A 17480-nucleotide genomic window follows, 5' to 3' on the forward strand; every position below is an offset into this window, starting at 1 on the left:
CTACACAATAGAATTAGACTAACATGAGATATGAAAAGGGTGCTGTATGGTAGTGGTTTTTAGTTCTGCTCCGTGACGTGACCAATGAACAGTGTGACTGTGTAGGGATATGTTAAGCCTGTGCTAAACCGCAATGTCATTTGAATTATAAAAAAAAAGTGTGTTCAAAATGTGTCCGTAACGTTAAGTTGTAGACACTATTATTAGTGCAAAGAAAAAAATATTGAATGGATGGTTACAATACATATGTATTTTCATGTAAAGAGACAACATAGTAAAACAAAATAAGCTCAAGAAAGCGACGAACAAGTCTAAATCGAAGCCTGAGCTACATAAATCGATGTAAAAGTATGACTTTAATGGATAAAAATAAAGAGCAGCTCGAAGCGACTTCATCGTGACATTGTCAGCCAATCACGTTGCGTTCCTTACCCTGTGGAATGTGACGCCACGAGCCCAGGGCTCTCCACAGGCTCCGGGTGTCCAATCACAGGCCGTGTTTTACAGCAAAGTTGTTAACCCCCAACAGTAGCACTTTGGTGTCCACCTCTCTAGTTTCAGCCTGCTTTGCATCGACAGGAAAACAGACTTTTCATCGACCGATAAACGCTGTTTGACGAGGTGGACATAAAGCGGACAGCGGCTCTTCGTGCCAGGATACCGGCTCGCCGTTTGGCGAAAAAGCCAACCTGAAGATATAGCTGTGGCTAACGTTAATGTTAGTTGTCTCTCTCTTGCTAGCTGCGTCGTGTTGCCGTTTTTTTTTTTTTTTTTTTTTTTTTTAAACTTCTGACTTGCACAAATGTCCATCTGTGTTTAACCCCCCGAATGCTCGACTTGGTGAGTAATTTTCTTGTCATTGTTTTTTTTTTTTTTTGTAAGTTGAATCGACGGTTGCCACAGAAAGGCCCACCGTGAATAGTGTTTTCTGGCATCAGATGATTTCATACACGCAATCAAATTCCTGGCTGGTCAGCTGGATGCAATTCAGCACTAAAAACATCAAGTTTCCTCGGCACTTTGCCGGCCCTAGAAGCGAGGACGCTGTGATATCGATCAATTAAGGCTGAAACCGATAATTTGAATGTATAAAACCTAAATGTAGTTCAGTAGTTGTTAATGTACATGAATGGCTAAACTAAAATGTCTGAAACCTGATCTAGCTGTCGGGGGTGGGAGAGAGAGCCTCAGCAGCAGGAGGCGGAGGGGAAGAGTCGATGAGGGCTTTAAAGGATCATTTTTGGACATGATTGCACATTCTGGGTTTCCATCATCTTGGTTGGAAATGTGACATTGTTGGATCAGAGGTTTAGGGTGGGTGGCTGAACAGTGCCAGGCAGTGTCTGTGGTGTGCCAGGGAACTGCTCGGCCCTGGCCTGCATGGGTCTGAATCCCTCATCCCCCTGCTTTATCTACTGTAACCCACAGAAGATCCCAGCTCTCCTTACATGGACTCAAAAAAAGGGGGCAAGACTTTAGAAACCTCCCTTATTTTTTTAAAGATGAAGTTTTGGAAGAGCTGCACCTAGTCAGGGATAGAGATCACTTATGGTGACTAGCACTGGCTTTAATTTATAATTCTGTATGAAAGCCTGCTAAGAATACCAGATGGGTAGAGTTCACTACTATCAGGTCAACCAGGTAAGCTGTTAAGCAGAAAACTCCAATAAAAAGGCTTGCCTGTGTAAACTCTCTGGGTACTGTGGGACAAACCCCACCCACACAGGGTATTTGTAGGCTAGCAAAAAGTATTTGCGGTATGACAGCACTATTTGTTAGGCTGAGGCGGCTTATTAGTATGTTTACACACTTTACTGTGCTTTTTAAGAAGCTTAGTCAAGGTCACAAATTTGAAAGAGTAAATTATTTCACCCTAGCTCCTGTCATTTCACGTGTAATCATAGGAAACTGGGGCCCTAGTCTCGCTTTGCCAGGCCTTCTTCCACAGCGCTGCGGAGGAAGGTCTGACGAGTCCACACAGTATTCTGGGATGGGAGAATAACAGGCTCTGGTTTATTGGCATTTCTTTAAACCAATCGCAATCGTCTTGGGAGATGCTAAACTCCAATAAAAGCCACGGTGCCTCTGCTAAATAGCCTCGGGAAGGAACTTGTTTTGGTGGAACATGTGTACGTTCAAAAGTAGTTTTAGTCGTGCAACAGAAAACTCAGATTGGACAGATAGTCTAGCTAGCTGTCTGGATTTACCCTGCAGAGATCTGAGGAGCAGTTAACCATAGTCCTCACAAATCCACCGGAGGTTAGAATGCCAACACAAAGGAAATGGAAGGTTACGGTCATCCAGCTGAAAAAAGTGAACAAACTGCAACGGAGCAACCCTGGAAGTAGAACGTCGTGGATCTAGACTACCTAGAACCCTGACTTCACACCCAAATGCTTGCCTGAAGAGTATTTCAAGGCATTCCTTTGCAATTTAGCTTAATATCAGTGTAACTAAAGGCAGGGTTTTCCCTACCATTATAAAGTTTAGGAGCAGCACCCAAGCTGTATTTTGGCAGCACCTGAGCCAAATACAGTAAATGTGAGCATCAAAACTACCTAACTGACACACCGATGCTCCAATACTCAGAGCCAATGATTGTAGTCGGTCCTCTGTTGACTTCTTTAGCAAGTTTTGTCTTTCTGTGAATTTATTCATTATCTGCTCTAGCTTTTCCAACATTTTAGACAAATATATGATAACAAAAATGGTCCAAAATGATTTTTTTTTTTTTTTTTTTTTTTTTCTTGAGGGAGGAGCCCTAAAGCCATCCGCCAAATATTGGCATCTACGTCTTGCACAAACCCAGGGAAAACGCTGACTAAAGGGAAGAACCATCCTCTAAAACAAATGGAAAAAGAGCAGGCCTCAATATTATAGCTACTGTATTACATACTGCAGTGCTTCCAATTATACAGAATTAAGCAGACCTCTTAGATTCTTAGTTTTCATGCACATATGTTCCAAATTCCAAACAGTCATAACCTCGTGGCAGTGGGCTGGACTGCCAAACCGAACGGGGTAAATGTCTAAAGAAAGTAGTTCATACATCACAACGTTGCCATAGAGTGCATCACAATATTGCGGACACTGTATTGACGATGTATCACAAGCAGAACCAGGATGATAAGACATTTTTGAGGAATCCATAAATAACGACTAAAGTATTGATAAAAATGTCCCTAGTTTTGTCCTAAATGAAAACGGCTAGTTGTTATTGGAATCCTGGGGTTTCATTTGCCTCAGCGCTCCGATCACAGTGCTGCTTTGCCTAACAGGACGCCTTCCTGCTAATGGATCACCGTGAATTTGGTTGATTCTCAGAGACGTGTGTTGGCAGCGTGGGGATGTCACTACGAGTGACCCCATTTACGTTACGTCTTTTGATCCAGTGGTAACTGTAGGAGCCACATGTTGTATGTTGTTTTATAGTCTCATTTATATTATTTGATTATTATATTGTGCACTTATATCATATTGTAGGTGGTGGGCGTTTTCATGGTGGTTTGAGCTAAACTGATAACAAATTAGTTTGCTTCACCTGTTCACCTGGGTTTTTTGGGGTCTGCCTGGGAGCGAACCCTCTCTGTTGACTAATGTTGCGGCTTTAAGCAGTCCAACAAAGTGCTACCGCGAGGGACTGCTTTCAGCCGCCACGCTAACATTACAAGAAGTTAAGAGTTTACAGCCACACCAGTAGGATGTGGTATCAAGAACCGGTTTCAACTTGGAAGTGTTTAAAAAATGAAGATTCCAATGAATTAGCATTTTATTGGAATTGTTTATTTACGCGTCATATTCTAGTGTTGTAGAAAATTGATCTTCGTGGTAAATGTCCTGAGTAACATTATCTTCTGCTCACTTTTAAGGCAAAAAGTACAACGGTTAATTTGTGCAAATGATTAGTAGCCTAATCCTTGAATGAATCCCTAATCCTACGATTATGACTGTTTCAATTCAGAGCAGTGGTCAGCCATGGACGCACATTTATCTGAATTACTTCATCCTTCCTCGACCTAGTCTCTCCTCCTCAGCCTGGCTTGGCCGTCGTGAAACGCACCAAGCCAGGATAAACAGGTTAGACTAGGTCAAGCCTCACTTTATCGGTTAACTTGGATTTATAAATTCCACTTTTGTGAAACAGCCCCCAGGTGCGGTCCTTGGAGGGTTAGACCAGGCAGTACTGCTGACAATTATAATCAGGTGGTGGACTAGTGTTCCACTTTGCTCCGCCCTAGACAGCCCTCCCTCTCCTAAACCCCTTTTGAAAAATCTAATTTGAGTTTCTTTTTTTAAAACCTTGACTGTCATGCCTCTTGGTTTCATCTTTATCTGTAACTTAGTTGTCAGTGTCTTTTACTTTTTAAAGCTTTTGTGTTCCCGTAGACTGTCTGTCTTAAAGTCCAGAGTTTTGTCTAAATGTCCTTGTCGATTGGCTCTCAGGTCGTCATGATGCAGCCGGTGGATCTACTGCTGAACAGTGAACCTCAGTTCCCCTGGGTGGACCCTGGCTAAACCCAATGTCATCAACAGGTAAAGCCTTTTAATGACTTGTAAATATAGACTTCTTGACCTTGATGAACTTTGTTAATTAATACTTGTAATGCCTTTAGCTCTTGTTGTGTAGTGCACATCAGTTCTCAATTCCCCAAAGCCCCTGGGGTCTGCTGGAGTCCCTCAAACCGATGAATATACACACACTCACAGAGCTGCACAGTGTTCTGGATACAAATATTCAGCAAATGGTGTGTGCGGTGTGTCTTTGTGCTGCGTTCAAACAGACATGTTGGTGTCCTGCCAGTCCGATCCTTTGCTTTTCAGGCCAGAAGAGGGCGACACTTTCCAGGTGGTGAACATGTTGCCATGAAAGCGTTTTCACCCACACCCAATGCTTTCACCTGGAATAAACATTTTGTCTAGAGTGGGCTGTTGTAGGATCACCAGTGATAGATGAGCTTCAGTGGGTCTGCCTAGCAGGAACAGTTGCTTCTGTGGTGTTTAGGCGTTGGCCTGAAGAGGATGATGTGAAATGTGCAACTTGTTGTGAAGGATTTAATTGTTTGAGGCTTTTATTTTTATTTATTTTTTGCTAGAAGTTGAGGGATACTGTATTTTGTACTGTAAGTTTTTATTATTAAACCAGGCAACACCCATTTTATTAACCGTTTGTAATATCAATGCATGACTTAAAAAGGGAAAATATGTGGACAGATAAGCTTTAAATATCCTTTTTATCTGAGTGGTCAGGGCAGTAAAAAAAAAATGTGGATATGGATATTTAATATTCAAATATGGATTGCAGTCAATATGTATTTGGCAACCTTGATTTTAAACCAAAGTTATGCTGTTCATCACTGCTGCAACATTTACAAAATTTCGTGACATTAGTCATAACTTTTTTTGTTATGCACGTGAATCAAATTATTTTTATTTATAAATTCACTGTTATCTATTTTTGCTTATATTATTAATTTCTTTGTTAAAAAATATATTTATTTCGGCCGTGCCCAATGTTAATTTCAATAATTGATGTGTATGTGTAGAGAGTAGTTTGCGAGAAATGCCCCCTTCCCCCCACCCCCGCACCGCGCAAGCGCTCGGGATCGTGTGGGAATGGTCGGTCCGCGAACTGGGGGTTGGACCGCTCCGAGCGAAACAGAGCAAAAGAGTTTTAAATGTCCGCCATGTTGTCCATGGCGCACTGAACCAACGATAGGGAGCGGAGCGTCGGAAAAAAACAGTCCGAGAGAGAGCGACCAAGATCCGGGCCTTCCCCCGGCTCCGTTGGCGACGCCCTAAATACAAGCTACAACCATTCGAACGTTAGAATAGAGATAACCGCACAGAAACATCCATGAAAGCTCCACTCGGTACCGTTTTGAATATTAGGAGATCCGATAGATTTATATTGCATCTCGAATTGTGAAAAATGAGTAAATTGTCGTTTCGGGCACGGGCGTTGGACGCTTCCAAGCCGCTACCCGTCTTCCGTTGTGAGGATTTACCCGACCTACACGAATATGCATCAATTAACCGGGCCGTGCCGCAGATGCCTACGGGGATGGAGAAAGAAGAGGAATCGGTATGCTTTTAACCGTCCAAAATTGTGAAAATATATGCTTTGGTTTATTTATTTTTATGTGATCAGAGGCGTCCCACCTTATTTTTCTGCGCAAGCTTTCACAAAATGGCGGCCACTTTTCTCAGGAGAAACACGACGGAATTCTGTTGCAAATGGAGTATATGTGGGACTGGGTCTGATGTTTGGGTAACGCGGGGATGCATTGTGCCATTATACGATAAAATTACCCGGTTTGACCGGCTTATTTGTGCGTGAGGTGATTTTCTGAGTACAAAGGAGTCATGTGACTATAGCAATTCCGACATTTTGTCTCGTCTGCCAGGACCGGGCCTTGTGTTGGCGTAATTGCAAAGGAGCAGGGCAAGGGGGAGCTAGTGCTTTCAGATTATGTGGCATCTGTGCTACTACCAGACAGAAATGTCAACACTGCTGCCATGCATTGAGGAATGCTCAGTCTTAGTCATCTTGAACAGGAACGAGTGCATGGTTTGTGTGTCTTTGCTCCCATTGTCTGTTGACATAATATATTTAGTGCAGTCTCACAGTTGGTTGGCTATTATTAGCACTTTGTCATGTCATAGAATGGTCTTACATGATGCAGCCCTTAATGTTTGTATGGAGGCTGTGGGTTGTGATCACTGTATTTATATAATGCAGCTGTTGTCATGTATTTTTCCAGATGTTAACCAGACTCTTGTTTTCTCATAATGTCTATGGTTTCAGTGTTGACATTTGATTTTTCCAGATGAGAACATTAACTCCCATCCTCAAACCAAATTCTCCAGCGCTTGTATATTAACAAATTGAAAAGCTCTACACCCTATTTTGGCAGATAGTTGGCTATCCTTTGATGGAACCTTTTATTGTGTTATGACAGTTAAGTTGGCTAGAAAAAACTATGGTATTTTCAGGTGAGTTTCAGGGCTGTACTAGCCACGGAGACGGTTAAATAAACAGTCTGCTTCCTGCCCTTGGTTGGGTTGGGTGTTGTGGTCATCTTTAGGATGTAGGGGGCTGTTTATAAACTACATGCACCCCTGTGGGAAAGTTATTTTTATTTATTTTTTAAATGCCATTTATTAGACAACTGTCATTCTGGGTCCTCTGAGCTGATATGCCTTCTTCCAGAGTATTTTTTTTTTTTTTTTTTTTGTAGCTGACCCAGCAGTCTTGGCTTATGTTTTAAATACAAGGGCAAGTAAATGGGCAGTGTCACTACAGACGTCCCTGGTGGATACGATTTTAATATTCACTAAAAGTGTGTTGCAGCCAGTCTGCCTCCCTTGTTTTGTGGTGGTTGGGTGTCAGGGGTTCAGTGTGTCAGATGGCACAGCAGGCTGGCAGACCAGCAGCACGTGGTGGTGCTCAGGAGGAGATGGGGGGCGGGGGGGGACACACTGCTGTCACTTCAAAGTCTGCTTTCTGCTCAGCTGGAGTGCTTGGTTATGTAACAGTCATATTATCATAAGAGGTAGGCCAAGGCCTGCTGCACGCCTGCATTGCATTTGGAGCTGTGATTTTAAAATACTATGTCAGGTGTTAGATACTGAACTCATGCGTTATTATCCAATCCAATTTTATTTATAGAGCGCATTTCACAGATAAGAAACCAACAAAGTGCTTTACAAGGTACATACAAACATACCTTGGGTAAAGAAAATGCAGCATGACATGAGGAGAGACGAGGAAATGTGAAATAGGCATGTGACCCGTGTCTACTTCACTCCTTAAGGTTCCGGTACCCAACGGTACCTTTGTTCCATACTTTGTTCCTCCTGTAATATTAAAACATAATTTCAATTGTAAAAAATAATTCCAAACCTATTTTCCCAATTTACTTGGCACATTGTTATTTAGATTTTACACACCACACATAATACAACTCCTCCCAAACTCATCCCTACAACCTATTCAATCAAATAATTAATTTCTTACACTGCACTGTAACTTTATTCTTGTATTTGTATCTTTATTCTATTTTAGCCTGTTTGTTTTCTCTCTTTTTAACTGCTCTTTAATGTTTCACGTAAAGCACTTTGAATTGCCTTGTTGCTAAAATGTGCTATAAAAAATATATAGTTACCTTGCCTTACAACCTCCAGCCTGTCAGTCACTCACCAGGGATTAGAGAACCCTGTTGTGTCTCTCAGAGGAAGTGTTAACCCGGACCGGGACCGCTTTCGCCTCGCCACTATTATATTACGGCGAATGCTGTCTCGTTGAAGTTTTGAAAACGGTTACCCCGCTTGCAACCGCTTTGCCGAGACAAATTAATTTTGCTCTGTCCGCACCTCTACGTTTGTGTGGAGCCTCTCTCTCTGTCTCTGTCTCTGTCAACATGCAGAGAGGACAGATGAGCTCCTGCTTACACGCTCCCAGGTACCGGAAATTGTCAGTTTGATTTAATGTCAATCGGTCCTCGGTAGTACCAACGTAAATTCGGTCGGTACCCAAAAAAGTACAGAATTCCGTACCCGACCCTAGACTGCAAGTGCATGTGTTTTAGTTTTGTGTCCCTGATTCTTCACTCATTGAGCTACACAGGGAGGGTAGTGCCAGGCATTCCTGGAGATATGTTTGACCCACTGAGCCTCAACCATAGACTACCCACTCAATGTTGTGTGGTCTGCAGGATGACTGTGCGGTGTCCCTTGTACTCCTGCGAAAGAGCTGTTGAACTTGGACCACGGCGCAACTTTAGGTTTAGGCCTTTCTGTATGCTACGTTTAGCACCCCTCGTTTGTTCCTTTTTCAGTAAGTCCAGCATGTGGTTTTGTAATTTACAGGCGGTGTGTGTGTGTGTATGTAGCGTGGCTTGACTGAAGAGCTGTCATCGCTGAAATTTCCTCAGCACGTGCGGCTTGTTTGTTTTGGGCCCGACACTTTGTCTTGTGTTTACGTTTGGGTGAAAGTGAGGTCAGTGTCTGCGCCCTGGTGGGAACCCACAGGCATCTGTTGTGTTTTCCTCTTTGCCAGGCACAGTTCTTGTGTTCTCTCTCACACACACACACACACACACACACACACACACACACACACACACACATTCACATTCACATTCTGGCAGTGCGTCAGTTTCTCAGTGTGTAGCCTTGCTGGGTGGGAATGTGGGGCATGTCACCTGTCCAAAGTCTCTGCGGCCTGTATGCTCTGAAACTGAAAGTTGCTTTTGTCAGCTGTTTCCCCCTTTTTCTTTTACTGTTGACAGTTTGGTATTGATGTGAATGTGGGAAACGTGGGAAATTAACACCAGCCTACTGGCAGGTTCTTGAGTCTTCATTTCACTGCTAGTTTGCTAGCTAGACAGTCCTCAGCAGGAGCAACTTCTGTTTGTGAGTAGGGTCGAGTACCGAATTGAATACTTTTTAGGCATTGACTGAACTGGTAGTATCGAAATGCCTCATCATTCAACACCCAATTTCAATCCCTAAGGAGTACATCTCATTAGCCAGTGAGCCAATAAGCATGCAGCTTGCTTCTACCAAGATCTTATAATGCTTGTGATTGGCTGTCTAACGTTACGCGTCTTAGAGACATGCAGGAAAAACTGTTACACATACATTTGGGGCTCACGTAGTAGGAGATGGAAAAATACATAAGATTTGAGCAATTTTATCTTTTTGTTTTATAAAATTGCTATCAAAGTATCGCTCAGGAACCGGTATCGAAGTCACGGTATTGGTACCGGTATTGAAATATTTTGACCGATGCCATGCCCTAGTTGTGAGTAATTGGTTTCACTTCATTATTATGCAATGGTAAGCCTACGCTTCAAGTAGAATAACTTATGTTGTTTATCTTAATTTTGCCACCCATATTAATTTGTGCAATAAGAAAAATCTACCAGCCCCGGCCAAACGTGCAGTCTGATGGCTGCCGTTCATTTCCCACCCCACTTCCACGTGGTGCATAAAACTGCTCTGTACTGTTAGCTATTTGTCCTTTGACAGCCCTAGCCTACCAGCCCATGCAGCTGTCCATCATGTTAAGTGGCGTTTACAGTGTCTGGGACAGTAGCTGTCAGAGGCCAGACTGGGGAAGGTGGAGGAGGCTCTGGCTGCCTCAGCAGACTTGACAGTGATCGATGTGGTCATTTTAGAAGGCTATTTCTAGACCTTGTGTGTATGTGAGAAAGCATGTGTATGTGTTAGAAAGCAAGAGTGTGTGTGTGTGTGTACCAGGTAATGCTCTGTATTCTGACTGTTCGCCTCAATCTAAGTTTATTAATTCTCAGGCTGCTAGCCGAGGCTTGGAAAGTAAACAAACACATTGCATGATTAGGTTTGGCAGCCAGCGAGTTTTTAGCTTGAGGCCTTTTGATATGTTGAGTTTTCCCCTCAATGTGGAAAGGCCTGAGGACGTTTATGTGGAGGGTTAGGCGTTTGCGTGGGGTGGGTGGTGATTCAGTTTGAATCGGATAGGAATGTGAAGGTTATGCAAGCGTTCGTGCACACAGGGGGTCACAGTAAATGCTACAGTTGAATGTGTACGAGTTTTGAGATGCCTTATGGAAGCACTGAAAATAAAACCGAAGGGCTTCTCCAACTACATCCTTGAACAGATCACCACCGCACATGGCGCTATAAAATACAATCACTGGCCTCGGGTGTAACAGTGTGTGTGTGTGTGTGTGTGTGTGTGTGTGTGTGTGTGTGTGTGTGTGTGTGAATGGCGTTAAACACTATGCTCTGGGTCATCATAAAATGAAAGTGTTGTAGTTGACTAGAAACAACATGATTGTCGACTGAAAGTCACACGTTCTAAAGTTAACATTTCTGCCTCTTTGGTCCCCTCTTTTTTTTTTTTCCCTTTTTCTTTTTTAGGGTTATTAATTTTTCTAGTAGCAAAAATTAATTATATTGTGAATAGTTTTTTGTGATTGTTGCATGCAAAAATCCTAGATTATGCGTCACTTTTTCTTAAAATGCAATTGGAATATGCGGGAATTTCATGTAATGAAATCAATGTGGGAACTTGCAAAAATTGCGGTTTGATGAGACAAAAGTGATTCCCCCAACACCATGCTTTTCGATGATGTTCACGTCTCGTAATTATGTCACTTCATAATGTTCCCATGGCAACATGGGAAAATGGCTACTCTTGTGTGAAGTAAATCCAACATTTTTCAACTTTCTGCTAAGATATGACTTTTTTGCATCGTTAAAGCATCGCATATTTTGCGTGGAAATCTGCAATTAATGCAGCGCAAGTGCGGCGTATTTTGAAAAAAAATGCGTCCCTCGCATAAATATGTGGACTTTGGCTGATAATGTATTGAATTATGCGATCGCATAATCGCGTTTATCTGGTTAGACTGATATTTAAGATTTTTTTTTTTTTTTCTTTTTTTAAATTCATAAACGGACGCTCATTTAGAAGATGTTGCCAGAAAGTGCTGTTTTTTGTAATGAGCATTACTTTGATCATTCAACATGTCATTCAAGTAGGGCTGGGCAATATATTGATATTATATCGATATGTGAGGCTAGATATCATCTTAAATTTTGGATGTCATAACATCACAATATAAGTGTTGTCTCTCCTGCTTTTAAAGGCTGCATTACAGTAGAGTGAGTTCAGTTTCTGAACTTAGCACACTGTTCTAGCTGTTCTTTTATTTGACTTTACCCACTTAGACATTATGTCCAAGTTATTGATCATTATTTATCAAAAATCTCATTGTGTAAATATTTTGTGAAAGCACAAATAATCAACCCTACAACATCGATGTATTTGGTAAAAAAATATTGTGATATTTGATCACCCAGCTCTACATTCATATTGGATATAATACATTTATATTTCTAGTTTTTAAATAACTCAAAATAAAGTGTGGGGGCGGGTGGGTGATAAACTTCACTTTTACTGGGTGTCTTACCTGATGTAACCCAGTGAAAACTTCTTGCTGTCATTATGTTCCCGATCTTTCTTCTGGCCATCATGTGGTGCCATTAAAACAATATCCAACTAACATGAAGCACTAGGCTGTAGAAAATTGGCTATAAAAGCAGCTTACATAAATGTTACAGTAGAAAATTCAATATTGACGTTATTGCGCTTAACTGTTTATTGTTCAGAAGTGGCAGTTAAATGATGATAATGTTAGACTGATCTCAGGATGCAGTGCTACTTCAGAGCTGTTCTGTTAACGTAGGTTCTGAATAGGGCTGTACGATAAGAGGATAATGTGCGATAATGAGTATCGTGATAGCGATATTACTTGTGAAACTGATATTAAAGTGTAATTGAAAACCAAGAAAAGGAATTTTTTTTTTTTTTTTTTAAATAAGGTAGAGCTGGGCAATGTATCTATATAGATATCGTGATATAAGACTAGATATCGTCTTAGATTATAATGACATTAAGTCAGACTCAGCGGTGAGGGACTGACAGAGCTATAGCCGAGCCAAAGTAGAACACTTTTTAATCCATTAACTTTATCAGGCAAAAAATACGCTGATACAGATCTAGAGGTGTGAATCTTCACTGATCTTTCAATTCAATTACGATTATCATGTCTTCGATTTGATATCGCGATGCGTCAAATACATTTTCTATTAAAGCCATGTAGGATATTTAATTCATAGCTTTTCAAGCTTCAAAAACAAAACCTGCGATGCTCGAATACTAAATAAATTGGATACATAAAACTATACAGCACTGAGCACATGGCACTTCCTGAATGTGCAAAACCTAACAGAATATGTAAACAGAAATGTTGTTAGCCCTACATTATATTGTAAACAGAAATAATCGATTATGAGCCTGACGATTATCGATGAAGCATCGTCCATGTCCACGATTCAATGCATTGATTATTTGATTAATCTCAACACCTATACAGGTAATCTGCAAACTGCCAAAAAACAGTCCGATAATCCATCCATCCCTAATGTCGGCAGCCTTTTGCGATGCGTTTATTATGCCAGTAGATATCGCAAAGATGATTTAAAAAAAAAAAAAAAAAAAGTGTGCAGCCCTAGTTCTGAATTGTTTTTTAAAATTTCTTGATTGATAAATAAATGCAATAATGTAAATCTAGGTAATACATAGGCAACTGCAAGTTTTATAATTCCCACTGAACCACAGACAGCATAGCCTTCTATATGGGTGTAGTAGTAAGTCTCCCTCTTTCTGCTTATTTGTGCTGTTGGCTTGGCGTTAGGGTTGTTTAGTAGGATTCCTATAAACTGTGAGCAGACCAAAATGTGTCAACCGTTTGATGCCAATACCTATACAGAGGTATCTATGTGATGAGGCACCTTGATCTTTCAAGCTTCACACTACTTGCTTTCTTGTAATCGTGAGTCTTGAGGTCAATGTAGTTTTCACACTACATGACTGAGCGCAGACAGGGGGCCACACACTACAAGGTCTTTCACCAGGATCAATCCCCAATCAGCATGTCTGGTGTCCAAACTATGTGACACGGGACGTGGCATAACCCCATGAAGCGAGACGGGATTTTCTTGTTCCAAAAATGGACGTCCGCCACAAGCGCTCCCAAGTTGTTGGTGGCGTCTGCTCGCTGCCTTCTGCGCACATGAGCTGCATGATGGTCCACCTACACGCTGGCCTAAACAGACGCGCACACACACACACACACACACACACACACACACACACACACACACACACACACACATACACACCAACCATGCATGCTGTATATGAGATTGAGATACAGACATTAGAGCTTGCAGCATAGCCATTGCACTGTTGCTTTACCTGTGAATAACAAGCAGCAAATTACTCTGCAGTAAGCAGGCAGGGGTATTCATGGGCTCCAGCCCCGATGGGCAGTTATGAAGACAGGACACCCGGTTGGACATGGCTGTTTTTCGACGCGGTGCTGTGACACGCGTCGCTTCAATCGTCTCAGGCCAGAAATTCTGCCACAGGCTGCGCTCGAACATCGACTTAGTCGGCACAGAGTTTGAAAGGGGGCCTGAATAAGTAACGGATACAAAAAGAAGTAACCACCGTGTGTGTGTGTGTGTGTGTGTGTGTGTGTGTGTGTGTGTGTGTGTGTGTGTGTGTGTGTGTGTGTGTGTGTGTGTGTGTGTGTGTGTGTGTGTGTGTGTGTGTGTGTGTGATCACTTTGAGCAGAGTTTATGCAGTACTGTACAGCAGAGTTTGCAGTTTTGTTCACTGTATCAGGAACAGTTTACACCGGTTTTCCGGTACGTTAGTGACGTGGAACGTGATGCACCAGAAAATAAAACTACAGGCATACTTGTCTACTGGCAGGCGCTACTTTTTTTCGAGATATGAATTTTAGAATTTTTTTTTTTTTTTTAACAATGACATTACGGTACGATGTTTCTTTTCCTCCAGCTCCTTTACACCTATGTGATGCACACTGTAGTCAAGCCTCTCAAAATGCAACACACACACACTGGGCCCTGTCTCTGTGTGTAAAAATAGTTTTTCCTGCATGCCTCTATTAGCCGGTACACACCAACCAGACGGCCGACCCTTAACAGAAAAGCCAGTCGAGATGATCATTCGGGTCCCCAAGGTCCAAAAAACTGCCTCGGAACACACTGAGGCGACACAGACTTGAGAAACGTAATACGTCTCCATAGCAGCAGGCGGCGCTACTCTGTATTGTTGCCCAAGAAATGAAAACCAGCAGCTGAAAACATTTTAAGAGAGAAATAGGCCGTGCAGTTGCTGAATCTGTCTTAATTTCAGCTCAACAAAGGTCAGTTTAAAAGATTTTCGTCAGATTTTAAGAGACTCTAGTCAAGCTCATTCTGCTCGTCCTTTCCGGGTGAGTCCCGACTGTCCTGCCTCCGACTGAACATGTCAGGTCGGCCAAAATGAATGCCAACAGCCCCCCAGACTGACGACGGCACGGGACACGCCGAACAGACTCGAGTCACCGACCTCGCCAGACTGTCCAACGGCCGATTTTCGGCCCTGTGTGTCCCGGCCTTATGATGCTTAGACAGCCATCACCAACTTATAGATCTTGGTAGAAGCTTAGTTATTGGCTCATTGAGATGAGGTTTACTCCTTTGGTATTGAGATTTGTTATCGAATGACGAGGCATTTTTTCGATCGTATCGAAGTTCGGTACCCAGCCCTAGCCATAACTGACTTACAGTGGTTGTTTGGCAGCAGGCAAAGTCATTTGCTCTCAGTCACACTCGGTTAATCTTAGCACACACACTTGCTTTTTGACTCATTCACTCGGTGTACCCTCCCTAGGCACAGATATTCTCTCGCTGCCCCCTCTTTTTACCCCTGTGACTCTGATGGCCGCTGGGAAAACAATACACACCTCCTCCCCAGAGAGCTGCTGTGCCCGCACGGCCGTCAGCACGCTGCCTTGTTGACAGCCTGCCTGCCAGTGGCTCAGCCCCCAGCTCTGGGCCAAAGGCTCTACTGCTACCGCTGACTGGGACTGTTGAGACGAGCAGCCCACCAGCAAACCAGTCAGTCAGCCGTCCAGCCTTTCTCCCTTCCTTCCGGCTAATTACCCCTCAATAGACTTGGCAGTGGCAGGCTCTTGTCCAGTTTTGGCAAGTAGATAAGGCCAACTGACAAAAACAAGTTGTCCTGTTGGTTGGAAGGTTCAGATTTGTCTCCGTCCAGTTTCTATTTCATTCTAGGCCCAACTGGTAATCTTGTTTGATCATAAGAATTACAGGTGTATTTACATATTTAAATGAAGAGCTTCATATATTTAGAGTTAAACCCGAAAACCTAAAGCTTCAATATTCCAAACTCCTGTCTGGCAGTGTAGATTTAGCATGAACCATTTTTAAATGGTTCTTTTTCACCTGGCAGTCCGGTTTTTGTAGATTATGTGGTCTGGATGACAAATGTTGCCCAATGTGTAACTGGTAATGAACAGTTTCCTCCCACAACTCTTTGCAGGTGTACATTTGGCTTGCATGATTCATGAGCCCCCCACACCCCCAGCATGACACAGTTTATCAGGCTTGATATCCTGTTTCAGTTGGGAAATATTTTGCCGCATTTTGGCACCAAAGACCTGTTTGAACGGTTTCTTGGAATTAGTTTGTTGAACTGGTTATTGTGGATATTGTGACAACAAAGTCTAAATGTCATAGGGGTTGGTGTTTGCTTTCACTGCATTACAGTTGAAATAGGAACAGGTTCCAGATGACTGCTGCCAGTGTTTCTAGTAGAGGAAAAGATCACCTACTGCCCGTCTCCCATCTAGATGATCAATTTGGAAGAAAACCCTACCAGCCGACTTTATCACCCTATCTGCTTGGAATGGGAGTCCCAAACAAACATCTGGTGTCAGACCCGACTCAACAAGCCCATGGGACCAATCTCCCAGGGAGACAGTGGTCAACCCTTAACCCATTCAGGCCACAGCAAATGAGTCCTCTCTCTCAACACCAAAACCATTCTCTGTAGGATCCCAGCAAACCCCCAACCAAAGAATAGTTTCAAGTTCCCCGCTGGACAACGGAAACTAAACTTAGTGAGCCTCTCGACCTCAATAGTCAATCTTAATTTTAATGCTGATTCCCCATCAGTTAAAAAATGCCAAATTATCAGCTCTGGTACTGGGATCGGGACATGCCTAAAAACAATGGAACATCATTGACGCTTGCCCTCTCCAATGACTAAAAGGAGGATAAGAGCCTGCATACAGCCGATCAGGAGGCAACTGCTTGGCTCCAGGACTTTGCATTCGCTGAATAAATAAACTGGCTCATTTCCTGCTGTGTGGCTTTGGCTGACTAGTGACATCCAATCATATCTATGCAGGTATACAGCATAGCCCCATCCATCACGGATTTCTAAGGCTGATATCGATATTTGGGAGATTGAAAGGTTGGATAATGAAATCACTAATTGACTGATTAGTGATTTCTTAACAAACGCGTAATGTAAATGAGCAACTTTTGATCCCTGTTTTAAATTATTTTAACCAGAGACATACTAACCAGGATATTTTACAGTTGAAAAATAAGCTGGCATTTCTGTACTGCATTTGTTGTTTATTGTTAAAGAGCTCCCTAAAAGAGCAGAGCCTTTTCCAACAAATCCAACTGGTTAACCCTTTTGTGTGTATGGTATTTAAGACCAGAGTTTGTATATAATCTCTGGTACGAACACATCCCTCCCCAGTGGTCCAGGTCTCTCACCTCCATCCTTGTACCTGCAGGAACATCATCTTCAGCGGGCCATCTCGGCACAGCAGGTGTATGGCGAGAAGCGGGACAACATGGTCATCCCGGTTCCCGAGGCAGAGAGCAACATCACCTACTACGAATCCCTCTACCCTGGGGAGTTCAAGATGCCAAAGCAGCTAATTCACATACAGCGTAAGTGGTCTTTCTAATGGCAAATCTGTGATGCTGCAATCAGGGAAAAGGAGTTTGATGTAGCAGATTAGGGACCTCGG

The 17480-nt window shown here is 42.6% G+C and overlaps 1 protein-coding gene across 3 annotated transcripts in view; it reads left to right on the forward strand.

Moving 5' to 3' along the window:
- Window positions 1-511: 511 nt before the first annotated feature.
- LOC114565112 (enhancer of polycomb homolog 1) overlaps window positions 512-17480 on the forward strand; it is a 43103-nt gene continuing 26134 nt past the window's right edge. For 2 of the 3 annotated variants that reach the window (XM_028592967.1, XM_028592968.1), the window contains exons 1-2: window positions 5571-6082; window positions 17241-17400. In XM_028592967.1, the coding sequence (XP_028448768.1) occupies window positions 5930-6082; window positions 17241-17400 (313 nt within the window). In that variant the 5' untranslated portion in view covers window positions 5571-5929. Of the gene's footprint in view, window positions 841-4443; window positions 4534-5570; window positions 6083-17240; window positions 17401-17480 lie in introns of those variants that run through there. The other variant, XM_028592969.1, reaches the window with a different exon arrangement.

The sequence above is a fragment of the Perca flavescens genome, chromosome 12, assembly GCF_004354835.1.
Source record: "Perca flavescens isolate YP-PL-M2 chromosome 12, PFLA_1.0, whole genome shotgun sequence".
Classification (NCBI taxonomy): Eukaryota; Metazoa; Chordata; class Actinopteri; order Perciformes; family Percidae; genus Perca; species Perca flavescens.